General features: G+C 32.5%; 1 protein-coding gene and 1 non-coding gene across 2 annotated transcripts; one reads left to right on the top strand and one right to left on the bottom strand.

Moving 5' to 3' along the window:
• Nucleotides 1-3,604: 3,604 nt before the first annotated feature.
• Nucleotides 3,605-10,445, bottom strand: LOC128188126 (solute carrier family 35 member F6-like). Its single transcript, XM_052858980.1, has 8 exons — nt 10,309-10,445; nt 8,876-8,945; nt 8,441-8,660; nt 6,590-6,763; nt 6,109-6,219; nt 5,381-5,536; nt 4,931-5,242; nt 3,605-4,566 (listed from the first exon to the last, which is right to left on the bottom strand). The coding sequence occupies exons 1-8, from the start codon at nt 10,383-10,385 to the stop codon at nt 4,532-4,534; spliced, it is 1,155 nt and encodes a 384-aa protein (XP_052714940.1). The 5' UTR covers nt 10,386-10,445; the 3' UTR covers nt 3,605-4,531.
• An 80-nt stretch (nt 10,446-10,525) lies between these two features.
• Nucleotides 10,526-10,597, top strand: Trnap-agg (transfer RNA proline (anticodon AGG)). The gene has a single exon. It is a non-coding gene; the product is annotated as a tRNA-Pro (tRNA).
• The last annotated feature ends 1,490 nt before the right edge of the window (nt 10,598-12,087 follow it).

Genomic DNA, 12,087 nt, shown 5'->3' with positions numbered 1-12,087 from the left:
ACCGCGTGAGGGCGAGATTATCCGATTGGCTGTGCGGTGATTCTAGCATAGGTATCGAGACGTTTCGACCCCATAAATAAATCATAAACGGTTCGGTCCATGGTCGGTGTATTACCATACAAAATAAATTGAGGGATGGGGTGGGGATTAGGATCAGTCTTTGTTAATTTTTTAAGGCACATGTTTTAATTAATTTCTATTTGTAACAACATTTCTGAACATCAGTAAAATATTGTATAGATTTTGGAAAAGAAAGGAACAAGCTTAAAATATATATATATATATATATATATATATATATATATATATATATATATATATATATATATATATATATATATATATATATATATATATATATATATATATATATATATATATATACATATATATCTATACAATAATTATTGATTATGATTAAATTAACATTAATTTGATATCATATATATATATATATATATATATATATATATATATATATATATATATATATATATATATATATATATATCTATATCTATATCTATATCTATATATATATATATATATATATATATATATCTATATATATATATATATATATATGATATCAAATTAATGTTAATTTAATCATAATCAATAATTATTGTATAGAGGGACTTGCGTCAGACTTATGTGGGACTTGTTTTCCGCGTGGGACTTGTTTTAGTATAGTGTTTGTATATTTGCTTACTTTGACCACTTATTTACTCTGTACATCACCCGAGCTCAGTAGCTGAACACTTCATCGGCGTGTTCAAGATTTATTAATTGTATTTGAGAAAAAAAAATTGCAGTTCAATATAGCATCATCTTTTTCTCTTTTCCTAATATTCAAATCACAAGATGTAAATATCATTTTGTGCTTTAAAATTAGCTACGCGAACCAAATGAAACGTTTCCCAATATATGTATCTTGCGTATTTGATTTTAATATATTTTTTCCAAATAATTTTCACACGGGCACTCCACAGTGGAATTTTGCCACATCAAACACTTCTTAATGTTTTATAGTGTAAACAAAGCTTATAAATAGTTTGGTTAATGTTCTATTTATGTCTTGATCCTATGTGTAGTACACACTGTAATTTTTTTTGGACACCGTGCACAGAAAATATCCAATCAGGTTGATTTTATGATTAATCCAAAAATTATTTTACATAAAGAAAATATCCAATCAGGGTGATTTTTTGATTAATCCAGTAATTATTTTATGTATAAAAATATCAAATCAGGATGATTTTATGATAATCACTTGATTTTCCTATCTAGTTCACCTATGAGAAATATTTATTTTTTGGCAATTTGGGGTAGACGCTGAGCATACAAAAATTGATTCTCTTTAAGATGATAGGAGAGTAAGACAGCGCAATTTAATAATGGTATAGTACAAGTTTTCAAAATGAAATTTCTAACTATATACAGTTTAGACTATTTTAAGAAACTATAAGAAAAAAAAAACTTCTAAAATCTTGGTGGTACCAAACCCAGAACCTATAAAAGCCTAGTTCTATATGGTTACCTTAAATTATGTCTGGTGCTCAAGTCATTTCAATCACAACAAAATGTGTTTGTTAAATGCTACATGCGACGTTGGCCACTTTATGGTATTGTCTATTTTTCCAAAAAGCTCAATTGTTGGGATACAAAATGATAGTTTTAAAGTTTAGTTATCTCTCCACGTTTTTGTCGATTGAAATCGGTTTGATTTCCATTAGACCTTATTCAGGCTATGACAAAAATATGGAGCTCAGACCCTCACTTTACAAGAAAAGACATTGAAATTCTAAAATGTAACTATTTGGTGTTTTCGATATGCATACGACAGTTTATATCAACATATTACAAGTATTTAACATATTTAAGGGTTACAAATCGATTTTGTGTTAAATATATATTGTTTTGAATGATTTTCTAAATAAAATTATTAGAGTTGTTGACATTTTAATTTTACAGTACCTTATCATATAGGCATTTTACACACCTTATTCACATCTTCTTTTGGGATTAAGTTGGATTAGTGCCCGATAAAATCACGAAACATTGTTTATTTCAAAGTGTGCGTGAGTGGGTGGGTGGGGGTGGGGCAGTGCGTAGTATCTTTAAATTTTTATCTAAAATGTATTTGTTAATTTTCACTGAAATATCAAATTAACATCACCTTCAAAAAAAAATGGAGGACATGTACGTTCAAAATATTTTTTATTTGTAAAATAAAAAATGCCCGTATCGAGAAAAAAAAATGGGGTGGGGGTTGCTGCCACCGCCACCCTGGATATCACGCCCCTGTTGTAAAGGTAATTTTCACACTAACGAACTGCTGCGACTTTTGTGGGTTATATTTTTCTGAGTGCTTAATAGCTTTAAACACGCGAGAGCTCAAGAAAAACAACTCAGAGAGCCCAATGAGGAAGTGTTAAATTTGGATAGTTATGGAAACGTGCAAATTTGACAAAGCTCTGTCGTGATTTTAAACCAAGATTTTAAAACATCAACTCCTCCAGTGAATTTATTACTTAATGACACCCCCCCCCCACTTCGTCTAATGCGTTCCCTGGAGTTGTCCAATACGTTTCTACTCTATTTTATGGAATCTACAGGGGACATACTAAAATGTAAAATAAATGAATATTTTCTCTGTACTGACAGGAATTTATCACGTGCATCAAATTCCAAGATGTAAAAAAAAAAAACAACAATAAAACTATGACAGAATTAAGAATCACCGGCGGCCCAAATCCTTTACATGATTTCACGTATTGGAAATTCATCACTTTGGCCCGTTCACAATCTGACAAATTGGATAGTTTTTGACAAAACTTTACCATTGCATAATGAAACAAAATGCCGTAAAATATGAAAATATATTTATTCTCATTTTTAAAATAATAATTAAATACATGAAAATACACATATTGTTTCCAACTTAGTCATCTATAAACAATATTGCCATTCCTAGTTTATTACATTTACAATATATACAAGAGTACTTGTGACATCACTACTGTTTCAGTACTCTAACGATCATTCTCAATTACTTTATTGACTTATTTATTCTAAGTCCATGGTCTTGAAGCAAAAACTGTCATTGGTTTCTGAAATATTCTTTTTGAAAATAGAACTACAACCACAAAAATGATTACATTCAATTAATAAAATAGCAAAGAAAAATGGGTTGACAATCTTGTGGTCACAACTTGAATATACAACAGTCAAATTTTTCATAATGTACACACAGTAATGTTACATGAAATATTATGGGACCAACATGTTTATCTGTATCAACCTGTCTGAACAACAAAAAATATAATGAACTGGTTTTGGGCCAAAAATGAAAAAGTTAAAAAAAAAAAGAAAGAACCCATTATATAATACTGAATGCTGAATTTACTGAAAAAGAAAATTATACTGAGCTGTTGGATATGCTCCATTAAAGTTAACACATCAGTGAGACATACATTTATAAAATATTCTCATAATCTAGAGATTTAAATGTCTTGTAAAAATGATTTAAAATTTAAAACTTCCTCATGCATTGTGTCTTTCACTCAGTCTTCTTAGCTTACAATGTATCATGTTTAACTGAAGTCTCTCTTTCTACCTTTATGTGGCTTGCCTTGTATTGGACTTCCTTATAAAATTCCACTTTTTCCTGACACTTACAAACATAGCTTCCTTAAAGCCATTGTAATTTTGCTATTTTTCGTGACCTGTTTGACAAAAAAGATATTTTCCCCTATAAATCTAGTCCCTTATACTTGTGTGAAAGAAAAAAAAAATTTCTACTGCCGGGGACATCTACCAGGTAGCTTAATAACCTAAAACAATTCTAAAAATAGTATAAAGATATCTATGTTACAAAATGGTTTTAAAACTTGCAAACACTGCTTTCAACAACAATTGTTCTGACAACAACAATTTGAAAATAGCATAGTCACCAAACTACTGTAATAAATTACACTGTAAATACAAATCAGTACCAGCAATTTTGAAATTGTTAAAGATTAATTAAAAATATTGCGAGATCTGATGCTAATAAGATGTGAATGATATAAAATGATGTTAAAAATAGAAATACCCTTGTAATAAGAAATTAAAATGCTATAAAATTTATGACGATTTTTAAAAATACTTAAAAAGTTTAGTGATTAAAACTTTTGACTCTGAAACTAACACATAAGCTAATATACATGTACATTTACAATGCACTCCGTATGTACATTTAACAATTTGCAGATATGGACACAATTTTTTCCCTTAAAGTTACAAAAGTGAACTCAAATTTTAAGAAAACAAGTAGTAAGTAATTAACAAAGATAACAAATTAACAATGAATGTAAATTTGTATAGGCGTGAATAAACATATACTGGGTATGTGAAATTGTATGAATACACAAACTATGAACAAGAGGTCCTAGCTCTTTTAAATATCACAGAATTGAACATTTCAATTTAGAGGAAAATCATTCCACGGAATTCTGAATTTCCTCTGTCTCTAAGACATCTAAGACGTCTAGGTAGCTGTAGGATCTTGGAATCCACCTGTACCTGATGGAAAGAAAACAGTTTACAATCAAATTATATATTGATGAATAATCTGTGTAAACACAGAATCAATATACATGTATATAAGTTTACATTTCACAAGTGGCTCCTATTAAGGTTATTTAGCATGCAATTATAAGTACCAGTACATAAATGTTACACACTGACAGAATAACAGACAGACCAAGGGCCTAATTGACAGACTCAAATCAATATCCCATTTTTTAAATAAAAATTTTTCAAAGTAACCTCACTTCACTTGCACTGAAAATACCATCTGGGATATTCTTTGTGTGACCGAGAAACTGCAAGAAACTCTTATATACGCCATTTAAACATGTTAAATCGCACATAAATCTCCACAAACCTGACGCTGTGTCATTGACAAGTCTTTCGTGTTCCCCTCCGACTTGCGTCATGTGGCGCCCGGCCCTCCTCCTCTCCTGACAGTACCGGAAGGCGGGCACGATGATGATGTTGTTGTACAGACACATCCCTGACAGCAGGATGACGAAGCCGACCAGCTGGAGGATCTGGAAGTCCTGCCAAGCCAGGAAGAGCGTGATCAGCCAGATGAACAGGGTCCTCACACTATCTAGCACCATGCGTGTAGTCGCACTCAGTTCTTTAGTTACACTAATCCCAGCAAAGTTGAAGAAAGCTATACTAACAACGTTTCCTGGAAACGAACAGAAAAAAAAAATACAAGGAAGGGAATTAAAATATATGTATATTGCTTTTTAAATCAATTAATTACAGATTAAAATACTTGGTTTTTTTTTCCCTTGATTTATTTCATCATTTTTAATTAACTTACCAACTGTGGCTAGCAGAATCCTCCAGTTATTTCCAATTTGTATAAAAGCATCTATTGGGTCTTCTAATTTATGAGTTGGTAACTTGCTGAAGGCTCCAGCATCGATGTAAAAGAAAATGATGTTCAAAATTCCCAGGACGATGAACCCAAAAAATCCTGCAAATAAAGAAATAGATAGTTGTTACAACCATGGGATCAATCATATCTCTGATAACTTATGTACTCTGTTACCTATTCCTTAAAAAAATCAAATCTTTTTTATTTTATTTCTGTATGTTTATTTTAGCTCTGGCATTGGTACACAATACAGTACCTATCAATGTAATATAATATGACCATATGTGTTAGCTTATGTTCAAGGTTTAAAGCTACACATCTTTTTATCTCAGATTTATGATAACTGGTACACAATCAAAGGTAAAACATTTCTCTCTCTGAAAAGGATAGATACAGTTGAACTATAGTATCTTGAACATCAATACCTTGAACCCCAGTGAATAGTAATATAAATTGATTGGGAAGTGCGAACCATTAACAGGTATTCTTAAAGTATTTTTACCTAATTACATGTATCTTGAATTCTCTGGTATCTCACAAACTTAAACATTTGGTCCAAAGGAGTTTGAGATAACCAGGTTTGATTGTACATGATTGTACATTGTGTATAAAAATTACATACTTTCTAATTCTTGACCGAATGCTACAGTGCAATTTACTGAATTAATTACCTTCCCAACCAACAGCCTGCATGGCTGGTATACTGTAGCGTGTGACAAACTTCTCTTCATACACCATCTGTACAGCAGCAATGATTTGGGCCATAATGATGAGGAGATCACCTGTAAAAAAAAAAATTGGCATTGCACTGAATCAATGATCAATGACAACAATAGCTGGAGATGTGTAGCTCTATAGAAATATTCAAGTGCTACAGTTCCTCACATGCAGAAAACTTGGAATTTAGTGGGCAAGAAAAACTGCATTAATATCAAGTAGTTTTTAATTTACGGTATAAATCCTATACCTTAACATCTGCATGTTAAGGTATAGGTATGCAAATATCCAATACAAAAGTCTACAGACATTTTGACTACAGTTGTACATTTGCAGCTAGGACAAACTGACAACAAAAGCAAGCCTTGAAGATGCATGTACTGGTACTTGAATATTATTAGATATGATTTCATTAAAAGTGACCGATCAGTTTACCTGCAATAATTCCATTGGTGTCTGTCTGAGCACCAGTATTTCCAAATATGATATCAGACACCCCTACTAATGCCAGGCCCACCAGTATGATGAAGATCCCCGTCCACATCACCTTACGAATCGTGGATCCAAGGAACGCAACGGACAAAAGAGCCGTGAAGATGATGACCGCACCTAATAAAGATGACATAAGTTTGGAAAAGATTCAGAGGTGAAGCAGAAAATGTTCAAATGAAGATAATAGACGATGCCACACTGCCAGTGACAGCAATACATGTATTATTTTTAATAATTAAGATACTGAAGCAGGCAATACTGGTCATTAAAGCAGTGAAAATTCACCCCCGTCTTCCATCAACCCTGGTTATGGAACCCTGGTTATGGTGTCATCTTATTATGTTTAATGAGCAAAAAATATAAAACTGCAAGGTAAGGAAATCATCAGATTTCTACAAGGCACAGTCAGGAAACATTTTTTTTTAATTTACAGTGTGGTTCCTTTATACTATCACTAACAATTTGAAATGGGTTTCAGAATTCAGAATTTCTCCAGCTTTTTTTTTGGATTCTGAACTCAAAAGCCAAACAAATTTTTTTGTAATTAATAATGATTTTTAAATCCAGCAATTTAATGCCAATCAATTAAAAGCCATAACTAAGCAGCAATAAACAGAATGTATAAAGGTCATCAGATCTACTATATAAACATACTTTCACATACATTGGTTCTTGCCTTACAATGAATATTAAACATGTAATTTCATTTTTGCACAATATCAACTAGAGGTACTGTGAGCAAGCTCACAAATGATACCCCTACTAAGAAAATATAATAACCCAAGTATTTCTCTATTGGAGAAAACCGAATGCACTATTTTTCTTATAGTGACCTTGAACTTCTACATATTACCACAGCTCAAGGTAAGGACATATTAACAGGTCACTAGCAATTGTTAGCTTCTATTCATTTTTCACTACAAAATATGACATAGACAAATTTTATGAATTTTTTTCAAACAATGACCTTGAACTTCCACAAAATGACCTTGGTTCAAAATAATGACACATCCTCAGGTCATAAGCAATCTTTGTGTGAAAACTTCCAATGTTTTTTCCAAAAAAAAAAAATAGTCTGGACATGACTTTTCCTTCCAGTGACCTTGAACTTACCCAAAAGACCTTGAATCAAAATCATGGAACACCCTCAGGTCATATTAAGCAATCTTTGTATGTAGTAAGAATCTCCCATGTTTCTCCAAAAGAAAGAAGTTATGGAGCAGAGACGATTGATTCAAGGTGAAGGTTATTCCTATATAACCAACCCCCCCCCCCCCCCCCACCTGAATCTTTGTTTGTGAGGGGTATAAATATCTTTTTTAAATTAATTGATCATTAACAAATATGTGAAATTGACTCATTATAAAAAATGCTCATATAAACATACATCAATGATCAGTAAACAAATAAAATTATCACTTTTACTTATTTTGAGACATGTTTTATTAGCAAGAGATCCATATATATTTTTAATGTGCCACTGTCAGAGATTTCCTTTAGAAGGCTTACTCATAAACTGGTTGTTTTTTTTTTTTTGTTTTTTTAAGCCCTGGATTACTTTAGCTTTAGGTCAAAAGATGGGGAATTCAATTTTGTTCCTAAAAGTTGAGCAAAATAGACCTGAACAACTTAAAAATAAATTATACTCAGATAGGTTATCAAAAATCTTTCACATCATACATATCTAAAACCTGCAAATATTCATTGACTATAAAGTTTTTTGGTCACAACTTTCATGTGCATTTCTGCAGTAGCCTTATTTCAGTCTAATACCGTAAATATCTCTTCCATTACCTCTCAACATCTGGAAGCTTGATGCGTATGTTAAATTGAGTCCCACATACATAAGAGATGTCCCACACATGTCACAGAGAGCCGGGGGCAGAAATATCAGGGGATTAAAGCTCTGGTTCCCAAGGTTTTGTTCCTGATTGGGGCGTCGGACTCTGTTGTATGTTTTGATTATCTGGAAGACTACGAGGCAGGAAAATTCCCCCAAAAACATGCCAACTGCCTGAATAAATAAACAGTTTAAGAACAAATTACATTACTGGTATTTCTTTTTAAACAGACGAAAAACTCATAAAAAATACATTTTAACTTCAATGCCCCACTTTTAGTTGCAACAATGTGAACAGGAAGTTAAATATGCGCAACAAAACTAACTTTTTCTAAGGAAAATTTGGTTATCATGAAAAAACTACATGCATCAAAACGGCTTTCCTTTACCTGTAAAAATGGATGATCAAAGGAATGAACATTACCATCTCTACCTTCAGCCGACTGCCGATCTGCCCATCTACAAAACATAAGAAGAACCCAATAGATTCATTGTGATTAAAGGAACTGTATCAATAATATTTGGCACAAAATTACATTCAAAACTGATGTAGTAGTTGGGACAAAATTGACTTTGGTAAGCTCAGTGGCAAGACTCTTAACCATAGAGTTGCAGTGGCCCCTGGTTCAAATCCCAGTCCAGACATATACCAAAATTTTCATTGATATTTGATCATTCCTCCTCTCCTACATCAATTGGTCCATCAGGTTCCTTGTTCAGGCAAATATGAATATGATTAATAATTCCCTACAACAAGGTGAACTTATGGTGTGTCTTTAGCTGTTTAGGGTGAAAACTATTTTTAAAAAAGGAGAGAGGAATGATTTTTTGTTTGAGTAATAAATAATTTATTCAATATTCAATTGATGATCAATAATTTACAGCTTTTTTTTAATCAAACCTATTGCAACTGCATTTTTCTGAAGTATATCAACCACTCTTTTCCCAAGAAAGTTAAAATTATACACATTGCATGTGATATAGCCTACATGCCATGAATTGGACTTAGTCAGGGTAAACCGGCAGGTACATGTACCAGTGGTTAAACTAAACCAGTAACAGTGACAATTAGTCTGTAAAATGTAGCTCCACATATTTTGTTTGGATTCTCAGTTGTGACATGTTGATCTATGAAATCCTAAATCTTTCAGAAGTTACAGAAGGAGGAATGATAAAGTTAGGGCAATATGAATTGACCATTGATATATTAACATGCATGGATAGCTACTGCAAAGTGGACAAGCTCCTGACTAAAGTTGTACAGGTCCAAGGTTTGACTCCCTGACCAGCAATATTTTTTTTTTCATTCATAGTATCTCATTCCTCCTATCCTACTAAACTTTGTAAGATATTTATGCAGCACATTTTCTTCAATCATTTATAAATATAAAAATTTATTCTGTGTTTGCTTAACACCCCCAACATTGACGATGTAAAATAAAATACATGTAACGTTACATGTACTTTTACTTACGTATTTTACAGAATAAAACATAATGTATAAAACACATAAATGCATATCGTGACGAGCTCCTGCCTCTTTGCCCCCCCCCCCCCCTTTTTTATACGGGTCACGTGCCGATGACATTTTTCTTGTGAAGCTTTTTGACACTATTTTTATCTAATCGAACACTATTAGAACCCCTAAAATAGTTTTTAAGAACATGAATTTATAAATGAATTAATAAAGGTAGGAACCGGGAAGATACTGCAAACCGAAAATAGAAAAAATGCGGTATTTTTTTCGGGTTCAGACGATATAACACGACAGTTTTACAGAGTCGATTTATGTTTAGTTACAGTACATCGTATTCTCACTTACTTCGTCGACAGAGTGTTTATGGAGCCCGTGATGACCATCATCACTGCAAGCAGCATTTGTTTGGCTGTCCATGCCATTTTTCTGTCTTGGTGAAGGAGGAAGACAGTAACCTACGCTTATTTACTTTTGTGGGTCATTGATCGAAACTCTACGTCGAAGAAACGCTTGAAAATAAATAAATGCCTTTCTATATACGCTTACAGCATAAATATCACATGGCTCGTTGGTCTAGGGGTATGATTCTCGCTTAGGGTGCGAGAGGTCCCGGGTTCAAATCCCGGACGAGCCCGAACTTTTTTTTCTCTTGTATTTTTATGTCGATGCTGTCCCCCAGTTAATGAAAATTATTCTAGAAACCAGATTAAAAGATAGACTTCTATAGATTAAAAAGAATTCCCATTATTTTTTTCTATACTAGAAATATACTAAATCTAGTTGAAAAAGTGCTCCATTATTTATTTTCACTTAGCTATTATATGGCAACTAAAAGATATATTTTTGAACTTTCAAAATTCATTTTAAAGATGCATTCCTAAAAATTTCTCAGAGGTATTATTGTAACCACATCTTCTGAAAGTGTTAGATGTGTGGCCTAGTGGTAAAGCAGAAGTCTTTTTGATTTTGTGGTTGCTGGATGGAATCCATCAAGTAGTAAATATTCTTTCACTTAATTGTGACATGAAAACAATTGATAGATGAAGTTACATGTATCTAATCTTCTGGGTTTTTATTTTTTAAATATCTTGTTTAATTCTGTCTGAGTATGAGCATACCCAATATAAACAGATCATAGGCCTACATGTACTCTAGCTATTTAGACTTAGTTCCATTGCATTTTGCTCCGACTTATCACAGTTCAGATAATCAACTGACATTATAAACACAGTTTTCCGTATTTATGACAAATCAGCTGTTACAGACACCATTATAAAATCAGTATCTATGTTTCAAAAATCATATTGCGACAGCTAGGTATCTGAAACTATTTTTAGTAACAGGTACTTTCCGTCCAAACACAGGTGTAGGCGAAATAATGGGTAATGAGGCGTATACCTCATCATCAAAGACAAAGTTCATACTGGTACATTATTCTTGAACATGGGTCATTTCAGGCACGTAGCATCAGGGGGGGGGCTAGGGGGGCCTGGCCCCCCCTACTTTTTCTCGCAGCAACAAATTTTTTAAAATTTACATATAAAAAATTGAATTATCATGGAGTTGCCCCCCCCCCCCCCACTTTTTTTGGGAGTTTGTAAAAAATTGATACGAAAAGAAGGTAATGAGGATTTTGAAGATTTAGGGAAACTTTAGGGAAACTTTAAATTTCCGTTTTTTTTTTTTTTTGCTTGTCAAGATTTTTTGGATGAGTCTGGCCCCCCCACTTTCAAAAACGATGCTACGTGCCTGCACTTCTATGAATTGAGAAATCTCTTATGATAATTAATATGAGATGTTTAATTACCGTTCATACATGACTATTACCGGTATAAAGAAAGATATTTCGTCATCATGTATAAAAATGAAAAAAAAAGACAAAAAACTTTCATGAACAAAAACAGTTTATAAGCATATATATTTCTTTATTATAAATTGTGCATATTTCACTCAGGAGAAGTGAAGGAAAAAATGTATATTATGATATCTGATAAGACATAAGATACACAGCATTCAATTAAATTCTTTCCCCTTTTGAAAAAACTGAATATTGCAAGTTTGATATACACCGGTACATTTTTCCTTACAAACTTGCCAATGAAATCTTATAAATTTAAGGATATG

The sequence above is a fragment of the Crassostrea angulata genome, chromosome 6 (genome assembly GCF_025612915.1).
Source record: "Crassostrea angulata isolate pt1a10 chromosome 6, ASM2561291v2, whole genome shotgun sequence".
Classification (NCBI taxonomy): domain Eukaryota; kingdom Metazoa; phylum Mollusca; class Bivalvia; order Ostreida; family Ostreidae; genus Magallana; species Magallana angulata.
Note: the sequence above shows the minus strand (reverse complement) of the source record. Positions and strands in the feature narration are given on the sequence as shown.